We start from the raw sequence: 27232 nt of genomic DNA, 5'->3' as shown, positions 1-27232 counted from the left end.
GGAAAGACATAAAAAACAAGCATCTGCCTTTTTTTTACACTAACTACTGTGCTACTATTATTACTATTGTAACACATTTTGTGTAATGCAGTATGAGCCATGTCAGTTGTTTTTTATGCAGTCTATGAGTGTAGCTGAGCCTGCTTTTATTTGTGGCCTATGGCTTTAATACCAGAGTCCAGAATGTCCCCAGAGTTCCAAGTTTCAGTCCATACCAGAATATCCGGATTCGTCTGCATAGCTCAGATATTGATGTAATCTAGTTTAGGAAGTAAGCTCCTAATGTTCAGATGCATCAACCCAAGTCCTTTACGATTTTTGAAGTCACATGGAAACTCCAGCTCACACAAGCTATGTTCAATAGGCGGTTGCACGCCCTGTCTGATGGTTGATATAGTTGGTATGGATAAAAGATTTCATAGAACTGCACCATTTGGTCTATCCCTGTTAGTAATAGAGGAACAATAACACATTGGATGGACTTTGCCAAGGTGAGCACCATAGGGCCTGAGGCTGCAGCCAATGTCAATATGAGGAACTCTCAGAGTAACCAATGATGGTGCATAGCCCAAGCGATTTGAAAACCAGGGGGTATTCAGGTTTACGGAATTCACACTTGAACTAAAAGCATTGGGTGAGCAGGCCACAGCGGGTTCCTCTTTTGAGCTAACAATAGCAATGGGAGTCAATGGGTACAAAATTACAACTGACAACACCCCTGGCAGACATAGACAACAGTATGACGATAACGCTTAGAGAGGATGGGAGGTATTACCTGAGCAGGGCTTGTTCTGTCTCTCAGTCAATATCTTAACGCAGCCTTGAAATATGAAAAGTGCCTAGATGGTTTGGGTCCATCGTCCCTGTAGAGCATCTTTTGTTTCCAACAAGTGTTGAAATTGTCAGCAAAGGTTACACCAACAGAATGGCAGTAGACTTTAAGCCAGATTTAAAGTGCTAAGAGCCTGCTGAAACTTTCGCAGCCACGACCCAGTGATAGCAAGGGACAGGAGATAATTGGATGCTTTTCAGAGCCTTTTAGGTTGCTGATCAGCTCAATAAATTCCTGTTTCATCCGGACCTACCTGGTCAGTCGGCTGAACCTACCTGGCCTGCCGGAACTACCTACCTAATCTGGTAGATAAGTCTGGCCAGGTAGGTAGGTCCAGCCGACCTACCTACCTGGCTTGCCGGCCAGCCGGACATACTTACCTGGCTGGCCAGACCTACCTAATTGGCCAGACCTACCTACATGACCGGACCTACCTAGCAACCTGGCCAGCCAGCTGAACCTATGTCTGGCAAGGTAGGGAGGTCCAGCCGACCTACCTACCTGGCTGGCCGGACCTACCTTACTGGCCAGACCTACCTAACTGGCCGGCTGGACTTACCTAGCTAACAGCCTATATCATATAATTTGACAACATCAGTGCATTTGCTACAATACTAATCCATATAGCCTAAAGTGCAGTCATTTTTCAAGAGGGGTTTCTTTGCCATGATGTCATCAATGGGTTCCCAAATACGAATGGAGCAAGAGACCGCACCAACATCGGCACAAAAGCATCATCCTAAAAATGATGTGAACAGAAAAGGCTTCCACTCTTAACACGTTAGTATTGACAACTTCCCCAATCAATTCTTTTATCACAGCCGTCAGCCTTATCAGACTCATGATCCCCTCGCGACTTAGCTTGCCCTTCCTTCTCGGCACGCTCTACCTCCGAACTGCCGCTGGCTTTGGAAACTATGTTGCTCTCCTCAAACTTCCTTTTCTTCTTCATCTCTGCCTCCATCGACCTATCGCTCCCCTTCAAACCCCTACTCTCTTTCTCTCCCACTTCCTTTTCTTCTTCATCTCTGCCTCCATCGACCTATCGCTCCCCTTCAAACCCCTACTCTCTTTCTCTCCCACTTCTTTTTCTTCTTCATCTCTGCCTCCATCGACCTATCGCTCCCCTTCAAACCCCTACTCTCTTTCTCTCCCACTTCCTTTTCTTCTTCATCTCTGCCTCCATCGACCTATCGCTCCCCTTCAAACCCCTACTCTCTTTCTCTCCCACTTCCTTTTCTTCTTCATCTCTGCCTCCATCGACCTATCGCTCCCCTTCAAACCACTACTCTCTTTCTCTCCCACTTCCTTTTCTTCTTCATCTCTGCCTCCATCGACCTATCGCTCCCCTTCAAACCCCTACTCTCTTTCTCTCCCACTTCCTTTTCTTCTTCATCTCTGCCTCCATCGACCTATCGCTCCCCTTCAAACCACTACTCTCTTTCTCTCCCACTTCCTTTTCTTCTTCATCTCTGCCTCCATCGACCTATCGCTCCCCTTCAAACCCCTACTCTCTTTCTCTCCCACTTCCTTTTCTTCTTCATCTCTGCCTCCATCGACCTATCGCTCCCCTTCAAACCCCTACTCTCTTTCTCTCCCACTTCCTTTTCTCCTTCATCTCTGCCTCCATCGACCTATCGCTCCCCTTCAAACCCCTACTCTCTTTCTCTCCCACTTCCTTTTTCTTCTTCTCCCTTTTATTTTTACCGCTATGCTCCATACTTGCTTCACTTTCTTCTCCATCACTTGCTTCACTTTCTTCTCCATCACGATCTCCTACCATCTCTGACCCAGTCAGAGCACAGCGTTGCCGAACTGTCGCCACACCGAGTAAAGTTTGATTGTTCTCTTATCTCTTATCTCTTATTCCTTTTCAGTCGAATTGCAGTGCCACTACTCTGATCAAGCCACCAAAACAAATGACCAGGCCTCTGTGTCAAACTGATTCTCCTGAGAGAGTTCAGGCTTTGGAATCATGACACCTTATTTGCTCTTGGCAGGTAGAATAGCTTACTGTGTCCTGGAGCAAGTCTTTAGGGAAGTAATCTTCTGAGGAAATGTACACTTAAAGAGGGGCTGAAGTTACTCATTTGGCATTGTTTTTTTGTTGTTGCTTGAACAATAAGAAATGCAGTAGCCATGACGGAAATCAAACGAGACTTTAATGTGGGTGTCTCTTGTGTGTGTGTTCGCACGTGACAAGGGTTTGTATATTCACTCTTCCAAAACAGTTAGTCATTCACCCTTCGAGATAACATAAAACAGCCTAAGCATGTCTTGAAGTCACCTAGGCAACTTCTTTTGCCAATTATCTTCAGCCGGCTGTTGTGCCCAAGTGACAGAGTTAGACTTTGGATAGCCTATCTTCTGGGCTAGTTAGGGACCGTCTATAAATTACACAATGTAACTAGGACAATATTTACATTAAAGGAACACCTTTTAGTTGTCTCATGAACTGCTTTCAATATTTGTATATGCGTTTACAATTTATAGTTGGTTTGAGGTTTTTAAGTCATTGAAATTTGGAGCTATTTAAATATTTTAATATTGTCACATGTACATTGTGTAATTTTATTGATGGTCCCTAACTATACCCTAGCCTAAGGGTATTACAATCGGGTCACATGCAGCTGCACTTCGAATTGATGATTACTTGGGTGCTGCCAGCTGTGGGCAGGTTTGAAAATTATATGTTCTCGAAAATCTCAGTTTTGGACGAGACTGACTTTATGACCTGAATGATCCTACTATTTAAACTTTGTAGTCAATTTGGACACTAGAATAAAATTTTCTGACTAATATCGATGCCACATAGGCTCAGCCTAGTAAAAACGGTGTAAAAGTGCTTCTAAACAGTTAAACTGCTCTTAATTAGTTAGGGTATTATGTCCAGCTCACATTTCAAGCAGAAAGCAGGAATCTCAGGCCATAAAAGGGCATGTGTCTCATAGAGATGATGTCATCAGAACAGCCATGCTGGGTCTCCCCTTTCAGTTACACAGAGGGAGGGAGCCTGTGTGTTACAGAGGGATAAGGGGAGAGGGAGGATAATGTGTGTGTGGCCAAGGAAAAGGCAGGGTGTTTAAGAGTGAGAGAGGACAGAAGCAGAAGTTTTGAAAAAGACTAGTTTACTAGAGGGAGAAGTGTGAGCGAGAGGAACAAAGGCTACGGAGAAAAATAGGAATACAGAGAGGGAGAGCGGGACAGAAACAAAGTTATAGCAGCTGTTTCAGACCATCAGAGAGCGGACTGAGCCAAAGGGAACAAGAGAGAGTTTCTGTGTCATGGGCAAATCCGGTAAGACTACATGATTTAATTGTACTGGAATATGACTGAAAGTGGAGAATGTTTATCAAAGTGTGTGTGTGTGTGTGAGATTACAAGAGGATTAGGTCTCAAGTTGTGACAATGGGCTGTTATCATGCAACAGGGACAAAGGGGTGGATTTTAAAAAGCTGTACTTTTTTTTTATTTTTCCTTTTTATTTAACTAGGCAAGTCAGTCAAGAACAAATTCTTATTTTCAATGACTGCCTAGGAACAGTGGGTTAACTGCCTGTTCAGGGGCAGAACGACAGATTTGTACCTTGTCAGCTCGGGGGTTTGAACTTGCAACCTTCCGGTTACTTGTCCAACGCTCTAACCACTAGGGTACCCTGTCGCCATAGTCTTGTAACGCCTATGCGCTAGGTCAGTTTCTTCCCTTCTGTGGTGAGGATGAAACCACTATTGAGAGTATCAGGAATAGCTGTGCCAGTAGGGGAATTCCCTATTTGCACTGTGTGTGTGTGTGAGATCAATTGACAGAACATTTTAGGTGCCAGTTTCCAGAACCACATTATCCTCCATTTGAAAGTGGTATTTAGTTTAGGAATAAGCTAAGTCTGGGTCAAGGATCCAGCCCCAAGGACTGCAACCACTGATTATTCACAAGGCTGTAACAGACTGTATTCTGCTACATCTGCTAAGTGTGTGTGTGTGTGAGAATCGCCTCATTGTGTGAATGCCAGAGAGAATGGAGATGTGTGAGAGTGGCTGTGATTGGCACCAGGCTGGGGAGAGTGGATGTGTCCCCCATTCATACATACCCTGGTACTGTCTGTCTAGTATTATAGACTCAAGCCTGGGGAACAGCCATATGTATGGGGCTTACTGGAGATTTACTACTGCCTAAGTTACTGTCTGATTATCTGCAGCCTAAGTTACTGTCTGATTATCTGCAGCCTATCGTTTTATTGAGTTGTATTAATGATTTGAAAGTTTGATTGTATATTACAGTGAAAACAAGGGAAACAATAGACATTTACCTTCAGTTTTTTCATGGCATCTTGTTTTGTGTTTCTCTCTCTCTCTCTCAGCTTCTAAACAGTTTTCGGAGGAGGTGTTGCGGAGTCACAATGAGTATCGTAGGAAGCACCAGACACCCCCTCTGAAGCTGAGCAGCAAGCTGAGTAGCGATGCCACTAGGTGGGTCACCGAGACATCGGGGCCCCCCCAACCCACACACACACACTTAGCCTTCTACTCCACCCACCACCTTTATCAGAGACATGGCCAACCACACCCTTACTTCCTTCCACTTCACCTAACCCCACCCATATTTTAGCTGTCTTTATCTAACTATTACCACAACTATCTCCACCCTGTAGGTATGCTGAGTCTCTGGCCAGCACACGGATCCTGAAGCACAGTGTTGAGTCCAGTAAGGGGAGCTGTGGCGAGAACCTGGCCTGGGCCTCCTATGACCAGCCAGGTACACACACTGTAACCCGATGACTCCTAATGCTATGACCAAACATTGACATAGCCTGCATATGTTTAGTTATGTAAATGGAGACAGATACATTATTCACTGTGTACGGTACAGATGGTAACATTAAAGAGAGCGATCCAGAGTCTCTGTAGGGTTTAGTTAGGTCTAAACTATAGACTATCCTGTCCAGTGGTGTCCCAGGCAGGAACAGCTGGGGTCCATTTCCCTGCTCTGTGTTCGGAGTGTTTCAGCAACAAGACCATGACTCCGGGCACAACTATGTCTGTGCACTGACCTGACAGTCTGCTGTGATTCATAAACAGTCTCCTATGGATACATACTGTCACTGGGTCAAGCTCAGTTAATCTCTCTCTGGACTGCTCCTCTGAAACTCGGGATCTCAAACCTCTCCGTGTTCTTCTGACCCACCTAAAGCTTTGGCAGCTTTTATACGGTTAGCACTGTTGCCTTGGACAGCTGCCATCTTGGATAATATTTCCTTGCCGCTGTCATCTCTGCTGGAACTCTGGGGGTTTTAGCCCGAGTTTCTGTTAAACAATAGTGACAAAGGCAACAAACAAGTATAATGTTATGTGATAACCTGTAACCTTTGTCCTCTCTGTGTATAGGGAAGGATGTGGCTGACCGCTGGTATGATGAGGTCAAACAATACAACTTCAACCGCCCCGGCTTCTCCTCTGGCACAGGTGAGACACACGCATGCACACACACACACACACACTCTGACTTGTGTAGTGCTGCATGCCACAGTGTTGTGTTCACCCAGGCAGTGTTGAACTGTGGTCTTTGTTCTATAAATGTGACATTATCATTCTGTGACTCTGCTCACAAACATGCATGGAACACTGCTTCCTGTGGAAAATCACAGTTCTTTATAGCATTCCCAGTCTTTTCTGTCCTTCCTGTTCTCTTCCTGAAGCCTCCTGCTCAGTGTGACCGACCCTGCAGCATCAGGATCACTCCTATCAACTCATGTGCTGCTGACAGATAGAGGAGAGGAAAGACAGAGGGGGAGAGATGGGAGTGTGCAATAGAGGGGAAAGAGTGTATATGGAGGGGATGATAGAGGGGGGGAGGAGATGAATATAGGGATCTGTAGCTGTAAATATTTAGAGGAGCAGTGCTGCAGAGGGCTTCCTTCAGTGAAGGTGTTTAGCTTGTGTCTCTCTCTCTAACCAGGTCATTTCACAGCAATGGTGTGGAAGGGCAGTAAGAAGCTGGGTGTGGGGAAGGCCAGTGCGCCAGATGGCTCGTCATTCGTGGTAGCCAGGTACTTTCCAGCAGGGAACATCACCAACCAGGGACACTTTGACAACAACGTCCTGCCGCCCAAGGACTAAGGAACATACTGACCCATCCAAAAGACATTTGCACTTTGACTTGTGACCTTGACTTATATATGTATGTATATGTGTGACTTAACAAATGCATGAACAAAAATATAGGCACACCATTGACCAAACCATGCCAGCTGTGCCTTCCGGAGGTGTACCAGCCACCCAACTGGGTTTCGACCTACTCATTCCATTGTTAGTGGGGGTGGGGATTTTACACATAGTAAAATCTTTTTTTTTTTTTTTTTAAATAGTACCAGTCCAAAAGTTTGGACACCTACTCATTCAAGGGTTTTTCTTTATTTGACTATTTTCTATATTGTAGAATAATAGTGAAGACATCCCAACTATGGAATCACGTAGTAACCAAAAAAATTATAATTAAACTAAACTCGATTTATATTTTAGGTTCTTCAACGTAGCCACCCTTTGCCTTGACGCCTTTACACTCTTGGCATTCTCTCAACCAGTTTCACCTGGAATACTTTTCCAACTGTCTCAAAGTAGTTCTCACATGCTGAGCACTTTTTGTCTGCTTTTCCTTCACTCTGCGGTTCAATTCATCCCAAACCATCTCAATTGGGTTGAGGTCGGGTGATTGTTGAGGCCAGGTCATCTGATGCAGCACTCCATCACTCTCCTTGCTCAAATAGCCCTTACACAGCCTCGAGGTGTGTTGAGTCATTGTCCTGTGGGGAAAAAATGGAGTCTCACTAAGCGCAAACCAGATCGGAAGGTGTTTCGCGGCAGAATGCTGTGGTAGCCATGCTGGTTAAGTGTGCTTTGCATTCTAAATAAATCACTGACAGTGTCACCAGCAAAGCACCATCACACCTCCTCCAAGCTTTACGGTGGGAACTACACATGCAGAGATCATCCGTTCACCTATTCTGTGTCTCACAAAGACACGGCGGTTGGAAACAAAAATCTCAAATTTGGATTCATCAGACCAAAGGACAGATTTCCACCAGTCTCATGTCCATTGCTCATGTTTCTTGGCCCAAGCAAGTCTCTTCTTATTGGTGCCCTTTTTAGTAGTGGTTTCTTTGCAGCAATTTGACCATGAAGGCCTGATTCATGCAGTATCCTCTAAACAGTTGATGTTGAGATGTGTCTTGAGCTCCGTGACGTATTTATTTGGGCTGTGATTTCTGAGGCTGATAACTCTAATGAACTTATCCTGTGCAGCAGAGATAACTCTGGGTCTTCCTTTCCTGTGGCGGTCCTCATGAGAGCCAGTTTCATCATAGCCCTTGATGGGTTTTGTGACTGCACTTGAAGAAACTTTCAAAGTTCTTGAAATATTTCTGATTGACTGACCTTCATGTCTCAAAGTAATGATGGACTGTTTCTCTTCGCTTATTTGAGCTGTTCTTGCCATAATATGGACTTGGTCTTTTACCAAATAGGGCTATCTTCTGTATACCACCCCTACCTTGTCATAATACAACTGATTGGCTCAAACGCATTAAGAAGGAAAGAAATTCCACAAATGAACTTTTAAGGCACACCTGCTAATTGAAATGCATTCCAGGTGACTACCTCATGAAGCTGTTTGAGAGAATGCCAAGAGTGTGCAAAGCTGTCATCAAGGCAAAGAGAATCTTAAATGTAAAATATATTTTGATTTGTATAACACTTTTTTTGGTTACATGATTCCATATGTATTTTCATAGTTTTGATGTCTTCACTATTATTCTACAATGTAGAAAATAAAGAAACACTGGAATGAGTAGGTGTCAACTTTTCAATGGTTCTGTATGTGTTTTATTCATTGTGAGCATGATTTAAACTGACTTGTTTGACTATGTTTTGTATTCTGTTTGTTTTAATGTAATAAAAGCGACTGTCTGTAAAATGCCCCATTTTCACTAAACATACATGACATGTGCAGTATAAGGGTGGTTAACAGTATCGCCCACTAGTGTGGTTATTACAGACTGTTTATTAGCAGGTAAGGAGAATGCAACATAGCAGCGATACAGATGTGACACTGGCATTTATGCTTTGGGGGGGGGGGGTCCTCTCACATGGTCAGCTCCTGTGGGAGAGAAGAAAAAGGGGGAGAATTACTTGGGGTTGGATGCATGAAGAACATATTGTTAAGCTTTTTTTTTTTTCAAGATCTGTTGGAAAAGGGACTGTTGCAGTCAGTAGGTCATAACAGCAAATGTAGGCCCAACGCGGACAGTGTGTTACAACAGATTCCTTCCTTTATAAATCCCTCCTCACCATGATAGCGTTAACGATGTCATTGGTGTTGTGTCTGAGGGCGTGGACAGCTTTAGAGCGGGACACGTTAGCCTGGGCCATCACCAGCTCTATATCCCTCTGCTCCAAACCTCCCTCGTCCACCTGACAGACAGAGATCAAAGTCAGTTGCACTATGGAACACTTCTGAACATGAAAAAAAAAAATTATGCTACAGTTCGTAACTGTAGCATTGGGGTGGCAAGTAGCCTAGTGGTTAGAGCGTTGGACTAGTAACCAGAAGGTTGTAAGATCAAATCCCCAAGCTGACAAGGTACAAATCTGTCGTTCTGCCCCTGAACAGGGGAGTTACCCCGCTTTTCTTCGGCCGGCATTGAAAATAAGAATTTGTTCTTATTTTATCTGACTTGCCTAGTAACATTTTTTTAAATAGCCATCAGGCTAACTACAGTAAAGTACTTACGTAAGTAACAATACTACTTTTTTTTTTATCTATGTGACTTGAACTATTTATATTTTTGACAATTTTTACTTCACATTCCTAAAGAAAATTATGTACTTTTTACTCCATACATTTTCCTTGAGACACAAAAATACTCGTTACATTTTGAATGCTTAGCAGGACAGGAAAATGGTCTAATTCACATACTTATCAAGATAACATCCCGGTCATCCCTACTGCCTCTGATCTGGGGGACTCACTAAACACGTGCTTTGTTTGTAAATTATGTCTGAGTGTTGGAAGGGTGCCCCTGGCAAGCATGCCGTGTGGTATGCCTAATATAACTCATTTGAAAGGATTTATACTTAAGTATATTTGAGCAATTACATTTACTTTAGTATATTTAAAACCAAATACAGGATTTTCCTGTGTGACTCACTTTAACTTGAGTCATTTTCTATTAAGGTATCTTTATTTTTCTCACGGCAGTTGGGGACTTTTTCCACCACTGCAGTAGAAATTACTTAATTAAAAACACTAGACAGAATTGTTTCATATTAAGATCTAAAAGAACTACTGTACATGAAAGAGTAAGAATAGCGTAAAGATTGGTGTTTTTCCTTGACATAATGAGTGAGCATGCATTTCCATACCTCCTCCTCCTCGCTCTCCTCCTTGATGGTGAGGCTGGGTGGTGCAGGGGGCACCAGTGGGGAGGGCTCCACCGGGACCTTAAACTTCTCTGCCGCTGCCTTGTGCACCTGTTGAGACAGGTCCTCTATCTAGGAAGGAAATAGGAAGAGAGAGGTCACCTTGGCCTCTGAACACAATGTAGATGAGAGAAAAGAGAGGGGGATAAAGAGAGAGGGGAGTGAGAGAAGGTTAGGAGGTCACCTTGGCCTCTCCAAACACGATGTAGATGTCTGACGCGGGGCTCTTGAAGACGTCAGGTCTGCTGATGACAAACAAGATGCTCTTCGACTTCCTTATAGTGATCCTGGTCACACCGTGGACCGGCCGCAAGCCCAGCTTACCCATGGCCTAAACACACACACACTTGTTACACCATGACGCGGCCAAACACACAGAATACACACACATTTGCTCTGTGTTTGATTAGCTGAGACTGCCGCATGGAGCAGCTGTGTTCACATCTCGCCTTGCGGGCCTTCTTCTCACTGCGGCTCTGCTTAGGTCTGTTAATCCCCTCATCAGCAGGAGAGATGGGCTGAGAAGGAGAATAACAACATCAATTCAAAACCTGAGAACATTCTACAGTAGTTTACCCATATACAGACTGATAATATGGAAAAGATCTCTGAAGCTGCGACCCATTCAGAAAATACAGGCCCCACAACACACATCCTTCTTACCACTCTACCTAAAGGTAATGACATCAATATGTTATTACATAACACACAGTGAAAGCAAGGTTTCCACCCTTGGAGGTAAGGGGACTTCTAGAGTGTTCTCTGCCCACACACGGTAGATTCACCTGGGGTTCTGAGGATCTCAGTGGCACGCCCCCTGGTTCTTCCAACTCTGGCACTGATCCCTCACTCTCCGACTCATTGCAGGAGCCCACTGTGGAACACACACACTGTTACTCTCAGAGTACTGCATCACATCCTCATTGCTATGGTAACTAATGACTGAGATATAGATGATGAGGATATGGTGTAGCTCGTTAGCACTGGTAATGGGACAGTTCATCATAAAGCTCTACGGCTAACCTAATCACCGATCTCAGAGGAGAAATAGATCACCTCATTAAATAGTAATGGCATTTCATCTCTATGCTATGGAACATGCAGGTTATGATGTATAATTACATTCTGTACTACTGTGTTTCAATGCATGTAGCATTGTTCATTATGCTGCAGTGCTACCACACATACAGTACACATAAATCCCCATCCATGATTCTATGTACATATCATCTACAGGGAGGTCAGTTCTAGCTAGATTGAACCAGTGGTTTCAGGTTGACTGACGGTTGCCCTAAAATAACCTCTATTGAAAGATGTGCAATAACAATATTCCTCCTGGATAAAATGATCCTCTCTCTGAGTATTTCTCCTCCATTATTCAGTAGCTGCAGCAGTGTTCTGTGGTCGACGGGGTATTATTGAGAAGCCTTCCTAGAATCTGAAGTATGTCCTTCATCAGGACCATAGCAGGACCACAAGACATATTCAGAGCCATCTGTGTGTGTGAGGAAGGTCATAGGTGGAGTCACTTCTCAGAATCAGCTTCTCAAGGAAACAGAGAGAAACAGACAGAGATAGAGATATGGGTTTTCAGACTACGTACAGTTGTATTTGAAGGACAGTTCCAGTTCCTGTGAATCCTTGTGGCTGATTGGACAGTCTATCTGTCTCTCTGTTGGTTGGCGGGAGGAGTGAAGCAGTATCTCTCGCTGATTGGAGGAGCCAGACTCTTTATGAGAAGGGTTTCCCACAATCCCCCTGGGCTGAGTCATGTGACGTCGTAGAGGAACAGCAGTGTCATCATCATCACTGTCTGTGTCCATCCCATCTGCAACAAAATCCAAGTTCACACAGGTTGGACTGATTCATGATTCACTGATACTTGATTACCAAAAAGAGAAAATCAAATCACCCCACACCCCTATCTCTACTGAGTGTAACTCACCTCTGTCCTGTGGGCTTTGTGACTGAACTGGCTTGATCTGTCTGTTGGGCTTGGTGAGGAGGTTTGGTTGGGGCTGGGCCTGGCAGCGGATGTCTAGGACAGGCACTGTGGTTGGAGCCTCCAGCCGTGGCAAAGACTCCTGGGTGGGCTGGGTAAGGCTGGGGGTCGAGGGCAGGGCTGACGTGAGTGGAGATGAGAATGAGTAGGGGGTAGGGGACATACGGACACTTTCAGTGGGTATAGGGGGATGCTTAGGAAGGGCGATAGGGGTAGTAGAAAGGGTTGCGGAGGCTGCCTGAAGATTGGTTGATTGAGGCTGGGTGTCTAGGAGTGGGGTGACAGGCTGGACTGTGGTGAGGAGAGGCTGGGACTCCTGTATGGGGGTGGGGAGGTCCTCATCTGGCTGCACTGTGAAGGTACTGGGGGGAGGAGAGGGGGAGAGAGGGGGAGGAGAAGAGGAGGGAAGAGGTGGAGGAGAAGAAGATCTATTCTGTTCTGTAGGGGAGGCATGGCCACTCCCCACATTGTTATCGTTGATGTCCTTCCTGCTTTCTGTCTGGCAACCAGGCAGCGGCCTGTTGTCAAGCATTTCCTGGTGCACTTCCATGTTCACTTCCTGGTTGAGTAGGAGAGCAGGAGAGATAGGGCAGAGGTTGGTAGGACTAGGGGGAGTCGGGGATCTGGAGACGTTTCTGTTTTCCCCTCTCCTCTCGGACTCTGCCTCAGGTTTGCCCTTCACAGGTGTCCTCTGTCTGGTATCTGCAGCAGATGTTTGTCCCCTCATATTCTTATTATTTTGTTTCCCTGGTGGGGAGGTGTCTTCTAGGGTCTTGGCAGTGAGAGCTGGTTCCTGTGGGTGATCAGCAGACCCAGAGCCTGATGGAGATTGTCTGCGCGGCTGACTGGGTCTGTCTCTGCTCTGCTTCCCTCTCCTCCCTGGCTGAGGAGGAGTGATGGCTTTCTCTGTGCTCAGCTCTCCCTCGGGTGTCTGACGCTGTGCAGGTTCTGGAACACTCTCTGTTGGAGAGAATCTCTCCTCTGCAATCTCCTCCACCTCTCTTTCCCCTGAGATACAAACACTGCTCTCCTGTTCTTCTAAGGCCCCACTCGTCTTTGGTTGGTCAATGTGCCTGTCAGTCTTCTGACCGCCACCACCTTCTTTTTGGCTCACCATCTGTGGCTCTGTCTCCTCTGGCTGAGGCTGGGAACATAGTTTTTTCACACTTTCTACCGTGTCTTTAGCCACTGATAGGGAAGATTCTTGGAAAACTTGGACCTTCTCTACTGTGTCTTTGCTCACTGATGGGGAAAATTCTTGGGAAACTTGGACTTTCTCTACTGTATCATTACTCACTGATTGGGAAGTTTCTTGGGAAACTTGTACCTTCTCTACTGTGTCCTTGCACACTGATGGGGAAGTTTCTTGGGAAACTTGGACTTTCTCTACTGTGTCTTTTCTCACTGATGCGGAAGTTTCTTGCGAAACTTGGACATTCTCTACTGTGTATTTGCCCATTGATGGGGAAGTTTCTTGGGAAACTTGGACTTTCTCTACTGTGTCTTTGCCAACTGACAGGGAAGATTCTTTGGAGACTTGGACTTTCTCTAATGTGTATTTTCTCACTGATGGGAAAGTTTCTTGGAAATCTTGGACCTTCTCTACCGTGTCTTTGCCCACTGGTGGGGATGTTTTTGGGGAAACTTGGACCTTCTCTACTGTGTCTTTGCCTATTGATGGGGAAGTTTCTTGGTAAACTTGGACTTTATCTACTGTGTCTTTGCCCACTAATAGGGGAGATTCTTGGGAGACTTGGACCTTCTCTACTGTGTCTTTGCTCACTGACGGGGAAGTCTCTTGGGAAACTTGGAACTTCTCTACTGTGTCTTTGCCCACTGATGGGGAAGTTTCTTTGGAAACCTGGACCTTCTCTACTGTGTCTTTGCCCACTGATAGGGAAGTTTCTTGGAAGACATGGACATTCTCTACTATGTCTTTGCTCATTGATGGGGATGTTTCGTGAAAAACTTGGACCTTCTCTACTGTGTCTTTGCCCACTGATTGGAAAAGATTTTGGGAAACTTTGACCTTCTTTACAGTGTCTTTGCCCACTAATATGGAAGATTCTTGGGAAACTTGGACCTTCTCTACTGTGTCATTGCCCACTGATAAAGAAGATTCTTGGGAGACTTGGACCTTCTCTACTGTGTCTTTGCCCACTGAGAGAGAAGTTTCTTGGGAGACTTGGACATTCTCTACGGTGTCTTTCTTCAGTGATCGAGAAGTTTCTTGGGACAGTCTGCCTGACTTGGAGTTGCTTGGTCTGATTTTATGGCTGAAGGATCCAAATGCCCCACCCAGCAGAGACAGAGCTGGGTCTGCCTGTTTGACTGCTGGGTTAATATCTGTGTTACTGTTGGGTCTGGAAATGGCTGCCTCTACTGAACCAGGGCTCTGGTCTGAGACAGTCTGTGGTTTACCTCCTGGTGGTGAGACACGCCCAGGGCTTTCCATGGACAAGGACGGTTGTCTTATGTCTGATTGGTGTGTTGAGCTGTCAGTTGATGTTGATGGCCTATCGGAGGCTGCAGCAGCCTGTGATCTCACCTCTGTGAGTGGTATGTTTGAGAGAGACGCCCTCAGACACACACTCTGGCTCTGGTGTCTCACGTCCTCTGACAGGGCATTCAGAGTCATACAGGTTGGCATTCCAGAGGATAGGAACACTGAGACATTGTTGTTGTTTTCCTGCTCCTCCTTGTTTTCCGGGTGACTCTGCAGGTTGCTGACATCATCCTCTGGGAATTGGGAGCTTCCGTCCTCTCCTCCCCCTGCCTCTGATATCTCCTCGATGGACCTCCAGCTGGACAGGTTGGACTCTGGCACACCCTCTCCCACAAGCTCAACATCTGCCATCTTGTCTGGCCGACCACACAGGCTGTTGTTGTCTTCTTCGTCCCCCATTATATCACCCACCTCATCCTCATCTGTGCCGACATTGGGCAGCCCGGAGAGTGTCTGTCCAATCTTCTGTCCAATTGTCTGTCCAATCGTATGTCCCTCCACCTCATACAGTAATAGGCTCTGTGCCTCCAACCCACAGCCCTGCCCCAGAGAGAGAGATAGGGCCTCCCCTGCCCCCCAGGACCCGGACCCTGCTCCTAACCCCCTCCTATCAGCCCTCAAGCCCCCATCCCCCCTCCTCCCCCCTGCATCTGTCTCTGAGTTCTCCCTCTTGGGAGAGACAGCCAGGGGTGTGTGAGGGGAGCCCAGGGCCCCAGGGCCCCCGTCCTCAGTGCTCAGGGTGTTCTCCCTCAGGTTCTCCTGGGCGGGGTCACATGGGCAGATGTCAGAGGTCAGGGACAGGTTGTCAGCCAGGTCAGGTGAGCTCTCAGGGCAGGAGGAGACAGGGATGTTGCTGGGGTTAGGCTCTTTCGGGCATGAGAGCAGAGGGACCCCCTTGTTCAGGTCGTTGGTGGCAGTGGTCCCTTCAAGGACCTGATGGGAGTCCACACCTTCAGCGCTGCTGTTCGCGTTCTTCTGGTCCAGTTCCAGCACTGACACCAGAAGCGGTTTGGACCGGACTGAAGCTGCTGCCACCCCAAACACACGTGGGAGCGGCTTACGGGGCTCAGAGGTCTTCTGTTTAGGCCGGGGTGTGTCTGACTTAGAGGGGCGTGGCTTAATGAGTAGTTTGAATGAGTCCCTGTCTGTCTGCTCTGTGTGGTCCTCGTCTGAAGTCTCTGTGCTCTGTTCATTATTCTCTCTTTCCCCACCGCTCTGTTTGTCCTTCCCTCTCTCCCCATCACTCTGTTTGTCCTTTCCTCTCTCCCAACCGCTCTGTTTGTTCTTCCCTCTTTCCCCACCACTCTGTTTGTCCTTCCCTCTCTCCCCACTGCTCTGTTTGTCCTTCTCTCTCTCCCCACTGCTCTGTTTGTCCTTCCCTCTCTCCCCACTGCTCTGTTTGTCCTTCTCTCTATCTCCACCGCTCTGTTTGTCCTTCCCTCTCTCCCCACTGCTCTGTTTGTCCTTCCCTCTCTCCCCACTGCTCTGTTTGTCCTTCCCTCTCTCCCCACCACTCTGTTTGTCCTTCTCTCTCTTTGCACTGCTCCTTTTGTCCTCCTCTCTCACAGTACCAGCCTGTACTTCCTCTGCAACTGCTTTGGCTTGCCCTGCTCCTGTTGCCAGGGTCACAGGGCTGTTATGGGATGGCTGGGTTGCCAGGATGACAGGATTGCTGTGGGACGCTGTCTCCTCGATTGTAGCAGCAGGGTTAGTGTTAGGAGTAGCAGCAGTGTTCATTTTAGGAGTAGCAGCAGGCTTAGTGTTAGGAGTAGCAGCAGTGTTAGTTTTAGGAGTAGCAGCAGGCTTAGTGTTAGGAGTAGCAGCAGGCTTAGTGTTAGGACTAGCAGCAGGCTTAGTGTTAGGAGTAGCAGCAGGCTTAGTGTTAGGAGTAGCAGCAGGGTTAGTGTTAGGAGTAGCAGCAGGCTTAGTGTTAGGAGTAGCAGCAGGCTTAGTGTTAGGAGTAGCAGCAGGGTTAGTGTTAGGAGTAGCAGCAGGCTTAGTGTTAGGAGTAGCAGCAGGGTTAGTGTTAGGAGTAGCAGCAGGGTTAGTGTTAGGAGTAGCAGCAGGGTTAGTGTTAGGAGTAGCAGCAGGGTTAGTTTTAGGAGTAGCAGCGGGGTTTGGGGTAGAGCATGTACCTGGGGTAGTTTTGGGGGTTGAGGCTGTAGCAGGGTTAGTGTTAGTGGTACAGGCCGTAGCAGATTTAGCGTTAGGGGCAGGAGCACTGTCAGTGTTAGGGGTAGAGACCGTAGCAGGGTTAATTTCAGGTGTACATACGGTAGCAGGGTTAGTTTTGAAGGTTGAGGAAGTAGCAGAATTATTTTGTGGGGTTGAGGCTGTAGCAGGGTTAGTGTTAGTGGTACAGACAGTAGCAGATTTAGCATTAGAGGCAGGAGCACGGTAAGTGTTGGGGTTAGAGAGAGAGTCATCCTTGGTTTCAGGGGTTGACACGGTAGCAGGAGTAGTCTTTGGGGTAGTGAAGGCAGGGTAAGGGGTTGTAGAAAGTTTAGGGGTAAGGGTAGGGACATAAGGGCTCTCCTGAGAAGGAGCGGGGACAGGAGGGTCAGAGGACTCTGAGGAGATCTCCATTTCACTCCCACTACTGCTGTTGGAGGACTCGGGGTGGGCTGATTCCGCAGGTTGGGCAGGTGCAAGTGCAGGTTGTGGTGGTCTAGGTCCTGGAGGATCCTCAGGCCGGGGCTCTTTGTCACCTGGGGGATTGATTAGGCTAAGTCTGCTCTGGGACTGGGACAGTTCAGTGCTGTAGGCCTCTGGTCTGGTTTCAGGCTGAGGTTTGGCTTGGTGTAGTTCTGTGGGTGATCCTGTGGGTGGTCCTGTGGGTGGTACTGTGGGTGGTTCAGCATGTCTCTCTGTGCTGTACAGTCGCTCATCCTCTTCGCCATTATAAGAGGCGGAGTCTAGTGAGTCGTCAGTGTCGTCTTGGAAACAGAAGGACTCATCCAGCCCTTCATTGATGGAAGTTTCTGACAGTGAATGAAGGAAGGAGGCTGAGTTGTCCTCTTCAGCTGGGTCATTTACAGCCTTACCCTCACCCTCCTCCTCCTCTTCCTCATCCTCAACATCCTCACCCTCCTCTTCATCCACCTCTTCCTCTATCACTATTTCTACTTTAGCCTCCTCTATCTCTACCTTAGCCTCCACTTCTTCCTCATCATCTTCATCATCATCCTCCACGTCCCCCTCCTCCTCTCCGGCCGCGTACGCATCCACATCGTTCCTGTCGTTTCCCTCTCCTCCCTCATTCCCCTCCTCTGTGGGGAAGAGAGTGATCTCCATGGAGTCTGCCTGAAAGAGGAGACTGGTGTGGAGGGGGAAGTTAAGCAGAGAGGCTGGGATCATACTCTCCTCTTCCTCCATCTCTCCATCATCACTGTAGGAGCCTGGGAACAGCAGGAAGGTACCCATCTCTCCGTAAGGGCTGGAGTTATCCCCGTCTGACACATCTGGAGAGCAGGTGTCCATGGTAAGGTTGGAGGAGGCAGGGTTGACGCTGGAGGTGTGAGGGCTTAGGTTCCCCATGTCTGGGGCAAAGGGCAAGGAGATGGAGGTCAGCCGTGGGGAGTCTGCTCCATCATCATCTGGGTTGGTAATGGGAGGGTAAAGCTCCTCAGACACACAGGCCTGCAGCTCCAGCTCCAGGCCTCTTTGCAGCAGGGGACTTGAGTACTGCTGTCCCCCAGCCAGAGCATCCTCTGCTGGGCAGAGCGAGCCCTCCGACTCCCCTCCATCTTCCTGGGAGTCGGTGCTTCTGCCGCTGCTGCTCCTCAATGGGGAAGTGTCCTCTGTCACCCAGCGAGGGCGACAGCTACCCCTTGAGACTGTCACTTCCTCACTCCTTCTCCCCCTTACCTCCCCTCTCAGTACCTCCTCCTCCTCCAGGATCACAGTCTCTGCTAGACCCTTATAGAGGCAGAACCGCCACTCTGCTGCTCCTCCTCCCTTTTCCTCTGCCCTCTCCCCTACTGCTCCCCTATCCTCCCCCACTTCATCTCCGATTTCGGACAGCGAGCTGACAAAGCATGCAGGTGCCTCCTGCACATCCTCTGCCAAGAGAAGATTGGGGGAGGTGCAGGGGGAGGTGGAAGAGGTCCAGCTACCCCCCTCCGCCGTGACGTAGGAGCCAGAGGGGGAAGTAAGGGGGGAGCACAGGTCCTCACTGTCCGAGTTTGGTGAGAGGGGAGAGGCTGGGGAGCCGGGGTAAGAGCGGTGTTTGAGGTGTAAGGGGCGAGCAGCCATCTTGATGGGGGTGGAGGGGGCGGTGTAGTACAGGTCAGGATCCAGGGACGAGGGAACACCCACTCTCAGAGGGTCCACGGCATAGGCCGGCTCAGTGAAGGATAGGATAGCAGGGGGATAGGCTGGCTCGGACAGGGAGGGCATGGCATACATGGAACATACAAAAGACATTTCATCATAGGGAGACAGCCCTGCCTCCAAAGGGCTTAAGCTGCCCATCAAGCTAACATCAACTGTGACTGGCTCTGAGGAGGGAGGGGACGCAGGGATGAGGGGGGTGAGGAGAGGTCTAATGGGCAGGACAGGGCTTCTCTCCTGCTCTTGCTCCAACTTTGGGGTCAGAGGTGAATTGTCTCTCTCCTGCCCTGTGTCCAGTTGGGCCTTTTCTCCAGCCTCGGCCTGGGGCTCTAAGGGAGGCTTAGGGACCTCCAAGACTGGGCCTCCAGGCAGGGGTATCGCCTGGCTGCTCTGCCCGCATGGGCACTTCCCTGTCAGGGTTTTCTTTGTCTTGAGCAGGGCCTCCTGGCCCATCACCACCCGTGTGTCCATGTTCTCTGGCTCCTTGTAGTCGCTCTCCACCTCTGAGCCCATCAGAACCTGGAGAACATAATGAGAACTTTAGAAAAACATAAAGAGAAGAGTAGACCATTGGTAAACATACACACACATATACACACCTTGATTCTCTCCATCTTCACGGGTCCGCTGCGGCGTCCACAGGGTCCGTGACCTCCAAATGTCCCGCTAAGTCGGACCGTGTTACTGTGGCGACGGTCTGAACCTTCAGGCTGGGGTCGCGGGGTCGCGGAGGAGCTAGGTGTGGCCCGAACCAGCCGTGGCCCGAACGGAGAGGTGCATGATGGCAGCAGCTTCTGAGGGGTGCTGGGGGAGGGACTAGAGCCGCTGTCACTAGGGGTGGAATCAGTGGAGGCATGTCTGGTCATGTCTGAAAGAGGAGCGAAAAATAAGAAACTGTTTCTGTAATGTTATGTCCATGAGGTCAGAATCACTAGCTGCTTCATGACGTGGCAACAGTAACAGTAATGGAGAAAAGGCAACTAGAATTTCAGTTTACCTCCTGAATGTATTAAAAAGAATACAATTAAAACACAAAATATCTGTAATGGATGCTGTAGTCTCTTTGACTTTGTTGAATTTCAGCTCTCTCTTTGAAGCTTGTTCTCCCTCCATTACTGTTGCACACACAGCCATACCTTGCGGGGTCTAGAATTTCACCTAAATGTCAGGTGACTGAAAAGACCACGCTCACAGCAGGGTACACATCAAGTGGTATCAACATATCAAAATATAAGGTCCCTACTGTCGTCACTTACAACCATCAACTACGGCTGGGTGAGTGGAGCCCATTTACTGGTAGTGAGTTTTGAATTAACTAAATGTGTGCTCCCTCCATTTACAGGGCTCACTGCCCAGGGTAGTTCTTTACTCAGGCACTTTTCCTTCCACAGTAGTGACCCCTGACCCCCAAGGGAATGGAACACACTCTGAGTTTGCTGAAGTCTGCGTATCTGGCTGTAGTACCTGCTGCTAGTACCCCTGACCCCCAAGGGAATGGAACACACCCTGAGTTTGCTGAAGTCTGCATATCTGGCTCTAGTACCTGCTGCTAGTTCAGTTGAGCCCGCACTGTGCACGAGTGTGTGTAAGCTTGTGCATGTAGGTGTTTTTCCCCCTCTCCTCTACCCCTCCTCCCATCTTTCCTGTACCCATCTAACAATTCTTTGTGAGGCATTGGAAAACCTCCCTGGTCTTTGAGGTTGAATCTGTGTTTGGAATGCACTGCTGGACTGAGGGACCTTAGAGATTGTATGTGTGGGGTACAGAGATGAGGTAGTCATTCAAAAATCACAAAGTGAGTGCATGCAACTTCTGTGACTTGTTAAGCGAATTTGATTTGATTTGAAATGTTTTGTCCTGAACATATTTAGGCATGCGATAACAAAGGGGTTGAATACTTATTGACTCAAGACATTTCGGCTTTTAATTTTTTATTCATTTGTAAACATTTCTAAAAACATAATCTACTTTGACATTATGGCGTATTGGAGAAAGAGAGAGAAAAGACAAGAGAGAATGAAAGGAATTGAATAAAGAAGAATTTATATTGATTGATGGGTAACATCGAGAACAAGCTGGTCTTGTGTGATATTCATCCCAGATCCTGCAGGGGCGCTACATGCAGGGTGTCTGTTGCCCTCTTCCGTTGCTTGATGCTTGATAGTACTACAGCTAGCACAGTTCGATAACTTCACTAGCTACTTCATGTACAACTTGAAAATACCATGCTAACACTGCTCTCAGTGCTTAGTGGTAAAATTATGGCCAACATGGTAGCTAGCTTATGCTACTCCGTCTCTTATTTGAAATGAGGCTATTGGTGCTAGCTCTCGTCTTTCTCTTTGCACTTTTGCTCTCTCTCCTCCTCATCTTTCTCTCTTTTGCTCTCCCTCTCTTGCGCTACATCTCTCTCTCTCTCTAATCAGACACTCAGATTAGCCATAGGCTAAATGGTGCCATTATTAGATCACCGCCTTTCCCTCGACACACACACACACACTCCACTCCAGTGACTACGCCATCGTCTCCATAACCTTAAACAGGAATGAAGGATCATTTTGAGAGAAAATGACAGAATGGAGGAGAGGAACTAGGGCAAGAGTGCGAGTGGAGGAGGGAGTCTGGATCAGTCAGAGAGAGAGAGAGAAAGAGAAAGCGAGAGAGGGGTCGACAAAGGGGGTATTTTCCATTCTATTATGACCAGCTCTGCTGCTCCTTACTGATGTGACGGTTCTGCAGGATTTAAATGAAAACAACACACAAGACTCCTTATGAGATTTCCATGAAATCCCCTGAGTCCTGTCATGTACTGTGAGTGCACATGCCAAGGTTATTATAGTAAACAAAAACAAAAACAAATCATGAAAAAAAATATTTAGTAACTGAAATAAAATAATTAACAAATACGCTTGAACAACTTAAACTATCTTTGACTCCTAAACTAACTCAAATAAAATAAAAACCATTGTGGATTATATTCAGTTTTAGTTTATCTTCTAAATTTAGGGCATAGTACTAATGTAAAAAATAATTGGATAGGTGTAAAAATGGGCAAGAGCCTTTCCTTCTCTCATATTTTTTGCACCAGTCTCGGCACCAGTCCTTTTAAATCCAAGTCACATTGAGATTGACTTTATAATTTAAACCTAACCTAACCTATGACCTGACCCTTCAACTAACGCATTTACCAAAGATTATCTATATACTAACAAGAGATGGGACTCAATAGGAATAAATGTCAGAAAAGGCAGAAGGCAGTCGGGAGGAGGTGGTAGCAGGCTGGAACATTCTAGCCAATAAGAGAGCAGATTTACATGTGAACAATGGGCACATCTGCGATATAACATGAAAAATATATCTATAATAATTCAAATTGGAGACTTATATTTCCCTCACTAACTTTTAACATCAGCTATCTGAGCAGCTAATCGATCGCTGCAGCTGTACATAGCCCATCTGTAAACAGCACACCCAATCTACCTACCACATCCCCATATTGTTTTGATTTAATGCTCTGCTCTTTTTCACACCAGTATTTCTACTTGCACGTCATCATCTGCTCATCTATCACCCCAGTATTAATTTGCTAAATTGTAATTACTTCGCTACTATGGCCTTCCTCACGCCATTTGCACACACTGTATATAGACTTTCTTAATTTTTCCTATTGTGTTATTGACTGTACGCTTGTTTATTCCATGTGTAACCCTGTGTTGTTGTTTGTGTCAAACTGTTTTGCTTTATCTTGGCCAGGACGCAGTTGTAAATGAAAACTTGTTCTCAACTAGCTTACCTGGTTAAATAAAGGTGAAATATATATATATTTTTTAAATGGCTCCAGCATCCCTAAAACCTCCATAAAAACTGAAACTAAATAATATACAACTAATACTAAATAAAAACTAGCAAATCAGGTCAGAAAATGAGCTGAAACTAAACTGAATTGCAAATACAAATCGAAAAACCAATAGAAATAAAAACAAATAGAAAAGCAGTAAACTATAATAACCTTGGTACAGACATAGGGATATGCACACTCACCCAGCCAGCCAGCCAGCCAACCACACACACACACACTCACCCAGCCAGCCAGCCAGCCAGCCACACACACACACACACACACACGCATTCACACACACACACACACACTGACCAGAGAACAGGACTTTATTCTCTTCTCTCAACTGGGCCATCGCCATGCACAGTGACCTCAGAAATGTGCACGCGTGCACACGCGCACACACGCACACACACACACACACACACTAGCTCCACCAGGAACCCAAATATCACTTACTGATGGAGTATGTGGACTCTCTCTCTCCCTCCCTCTTTGTTTATCTCTGATAGCCCATCCTCTTCTGCTGCATTTCTCTTTGTCCTCTTTCCCTCCCTCCTTTTTTTCCCTCTCTCTATTTCTTCTTTCCTCTCCTGTCTCCCCCTTCCCTTTCCCTTCCTTCCTCTCTCTGTGCCTGTGGTCTAGCTAATAGCTAATATTGTCAGCACTTAGCTGCACTGTCTCTATCCTTTCCTAGGCCCAGGGTGGGGATGTTTATTACTGGATTGTTATGCTGAGTCATGTCTCAGTGTGTACACGCACGCACGCACTCACACACACACACACACACACACACACACACACACACACACACACACACACACACACACACACACACACACACACACACACACACACACACACACACACACACACACACACACACACACACACACACACACACACACACACACACACACACACACACACACACAATATGTCACAGAGATGCATACAAGGACACAATAAGTGGGTGCCGTTCTAAGGTTTCTTTGTTTGTGTGTGTGTGCGCGTGTGGCTCTGCCTACACCCACATGCTTGGAGTGTGCAGGCCGCAGCAGGCTGGAACTGCGTCACAGAGGCTGCTTCCACGGCCTGTCAGGCCCCAGAGCGAGCTTCTATTTCAGCCTTCACTCCAAGACAGTCCCAGGCCTTGAGACAAACCCCAGGAGCCTACTGCCTCACAATACCTCTCTCCAGCTCTCTGCTTCTCCCCCTTTCTCCCTTTCTCCCTCCCTCCCACTCTCTCTCTCTCCCACCATCATCCTATTCTGCTGCATTCTCTTCTCATCTAACCATAGTGTTCTCAGTGCAGGATGCACTCGTTTCAAAACAGTGATGTTTCGGATTGAAAGGCCTTCATCAGAACACTCCAGGAACAGACAAGACAATGTAAGGATAGGATTTATATTAAACCTAAACTAGTAGGATGGGTATTTTACGAAAAACGAATGGCAGTGCAATAATACAAAGACTAGCAGTCTTACTCCAAATAGCCATCTGGATTACATCACATCATTAGCGCCAGACCAGCAGAGCTGATACGTGCTGTCTGAGGCGTACAATATACTTCCAAGGTTGGTTTCACTGACTCTCTCTTTAACTGCCCAAATTGACCTATTTTTAGATACAACTTTCGATTCCGTTCGAAAGGATCATCTTCAGCAAATTGAGGTGTAGAATCACTCTTCTACAAATAGTATTCTCTGCCAAATATTAGGTTTGGTGCAATTAAGATTTGCAGAGATAAGCACAATCAGACATTGATTGATCGGAGGAGACAGCATGGGTCAATTACCGAACATTTTCTAGGATTTCCTACCTGCAGCAACACTAGTGGACAATGCAGGTAAAAGCACAGTGCTTCAAAACTCCTGGCCCTACCTATACCACTTGTCCCTCTACTGTACAGTCTGTACCTATACAGAACCCTGAATGGAGAGAAGTTGTGGGTGGCCTTGCTCAAGGGCAGAATCAGAGATCCAGTTCCATTGCCATTTTTGAGTCTCCCAGCCTGGGGCTTGAACCAGAAACCTTTTGGCTGCTGGCCCGCCACTTCTAACCTCTATGCTACCGTACCTTATACCCCAACCGCCTCTACTGTCGGAGAGATAATACCCTAACCCAGGGATCATCAACTACATTCAGCCTCAGGCCAAATTTTTCTTGAGCGGATAGTTGGCGGGCCAGAACATAATTACTAATAATTTGTAGACTGCAAATTAACTGTAAGAAGCACAAACATATATATTGTTTGACTAAAACAATCATTTCAAACATTGCTTACATTTGTATACATTATACATTATATCACTTATCAGATTTATTAAATTAAAATCACTTGGAGTGGATTTTCTCGTATTTGGTACAATCTTTTATGACCAACAATGAAAATCCCCCCCAAAATAAACATGATATATTTATTTTTAGTGGTTTTATTTGGGGGCCAAATAAACCACAAATAAAACCTAACACTTACATTGTACTTCTACTGTCTGAGACATGCATTTATCCTCCCAGTGTACTTATCCCCCTTCACTTCAACACAATGAACTCACAAACATAATACCCAGGTAAATACAGTCTGGGTGATGCAACTCCTATACTCTAACTCCTATACTTTACTGTCAAGTACAGCATCTAACATAGAATACATATATTGTCTGCTAGACACAAACCTACCAGATGCAACATAACAACAATACCATAATAACCATATAGACTACATCATCTCATCAATAGCTATGTTAGCAGTAAGTAGCATACAGTGACATGTACACACACAGTTCAGGTAGTCGGTGTCTTATCTAACATGAACAATTCATTTTCAAATGCTCTGCTTTACCCTACATCAGTCCGTGTCTAAATCTGTTCCTTCAGCATGTGGCCCTGCTGTTACTGTGTGGATGCTGCTGCTGAGTGCGATGCTGTGTCATGCCCTGCATGCTGAGACTGGGGGAAGGGAAGTAATGGACGAGAGAGAGAGGGAGGAGCAGTTCCACTCTGCCCTGAGAAAACATACAGCCACTGGGCAGTGAGATGGGGCTGGGGATAGAGTGGGGGAAGGGGATGTGGGTATGGGGTTAGTGAGAGGAAAGGGGAATATGGAGCTGGGGCTCGGGGTCAGGTAGGGGGAAGGGGATGTTTGTGGGGTTAAGTAGGGTAGGTGTTGTGGATGGGGGGTCTGGGGTGAAGGCTAGGGTGCTGGAGCTGGAACTAGGACTAGAGTGGGGATCAAAGATAGACAGACAGACAGACATGACCCAGCTCTACCTCTCTAATCCGTCGGCCTGTCTGCTTCCCACATGGCAGTATAGCAGGTATCTATTATCCCTCCTCTACCAGCCTCTCTGTAACTCTAACATCTCCTCCTCTCCCTAGTGTCTCACATGCTCCTCACCCTCCCTGTCTCTCCTCTGCCATCTACACTCTCCCATGTCCTCCTTCCCCTCTCTCTTTTTCCCCCTCTACCCCCCCCCCCTCCTCCCCCTCTCCTCCCCCTCTCCTCCCAGGTGGTCCTACCTGGTTCAGGCAGGCCTGTCTGCTCTGCTCCAAGCTCCGGGTGTCTTTCTTTGGGGACAGATCTTCGAGAGCTCTCCCCCGGCATGGCTGTCTCTGGATCTCTCTGTTTCTGACGCAACAATAACTCCACACCACCCAGTAGCCAAGGTGAACCGAGAGTGCGCAGTATCGGGAGGGGCAGAGAGAGCGAGAGAGAGAGAGAGAGAGAGAGAGAGAGAGGGTGAATGCTCAGCGACCTGGCACTCAGATCTCCTGCAGCACACGTGTGTCTATATGTGTGTGTGTTAGAGAGTGAGAGAGAGAGAGTGCATGCCTCTCTCTGTGGTGCAGCAGAGCAGAGCCGTGATGATGCTGAGTGAGAGTGTGTGTGGGTCTCGCGATGCTGCCAGTGTGTGTGTGTGTGTGTGTGTGTGTGTGTGTGTGTGTGTGTGTGTGTGTGTGTGTGTGTGTGTGTGTGTGTGTGTGTGTGTGGGCGCATATGTTTGTGTGGAATTTGAGAGGGAGCTGCAGTATTCTCTCTCATTACCCATCTGAGCTGCACTGCCTCCCCTCCCTCTCTCCTTCCCATCCCTCTCTCTCTCCCTGGCGATGACTTGATACTCAGCGATGATGTCAGCAGATTTCTGCTGCTGTCTGAGTGCTGCCCCCATCCTTACAGGAAGGTACTGCAGAGACAGAGGGCTAGAGAGAGGGTGTGTGGAGAAGATGGGCTATTGTAGAAAGAGAGATG

At 47.1% G+C, this 27232-nt stretch overlaps 2 protein-coding genes across 2 annotated transcripts; one reads left to right on the top strand and one right to left on the bottom strand.

Moving 5' to 3' along the window:
- The first annotated feature begins 3552 nt into the window (after positions 1 to 3552).
- LOC109901915 (Golgi-associated plant pathogenesis-related protein 1) lies at positions 3553 to 7252 on the top strand. Its single transcript, XM_020497927.2, has 5 exons — positions 3553 to 4129; positions 5190 to 5298; positions 5481 to 5584; positions 6214 to 6291; positions 6785 to 7252. Exons 1-5 carry the CDS (start codon positions 4117 to 4119, stop codon positions 6943 to 6945), a joined length of 465 nt encoding a protein of 154 aa, XP_020353516.1. The 5' UTR covers positions 3553 to 4116; the 3' UTR covers positions 6946 to 7252.
- Positions 7253 to 8678: 1426 nt separating this feature from the next.
- Positions 8679 to 26876, bottom strand: LOC109901899 (serine/arginine repetitive matrix protein 2). Its single transcript, XM_020497910.2, has 10 exons — positions 26503 to 26876; positions 19742 to 20010; positions 12248 to 19661; positions 11906 to 12130; positions 11088 to 11176; positions 10752 to 10820; positions 10487 to 10633; positions 10246 to 10374; positions 9172 to 9294; positions 8679 to 8980 (listed from the first exon to the last, which is right to left on the bottom strand). Exons 1-10 carry the CDS (start codon positions 26585 to 26587, stop codon positions 8966 to 8968), a joined length of 8565 nt encoding a protein of 2854 aa, XP_020353499.2. The 5' UTR covers positions 26588 to 26876; the 3' UTR covers positions 8679 to 8965.
- Between the last annotated feature and the right edge of the window lie 356 nt (positions 26877 to 27232).

The sequence above is a fragment of the Oncorhynchus kisutch genome, linkage group LG2 (genome assembly GCF_002021735.2).
Source record: "Oncorhynchus kisutch isolate 150728-3 linkage group LG2, Okis_V2, whole genome shotgun sequence".
In the NCBI taxonomy this organism is placed as follows: domain Eukaryota; kingdom Metazoa; phylum Chordata; class Actinopteri; order Salmoniformes; family Salmonidae; genus Oncorhynchus; species Oncorhynchus kisutch.
Note: the sequence above shows the minus strand (reverse complement) of the source record. Positions and strands in the feature narration are given on the sequence as shown.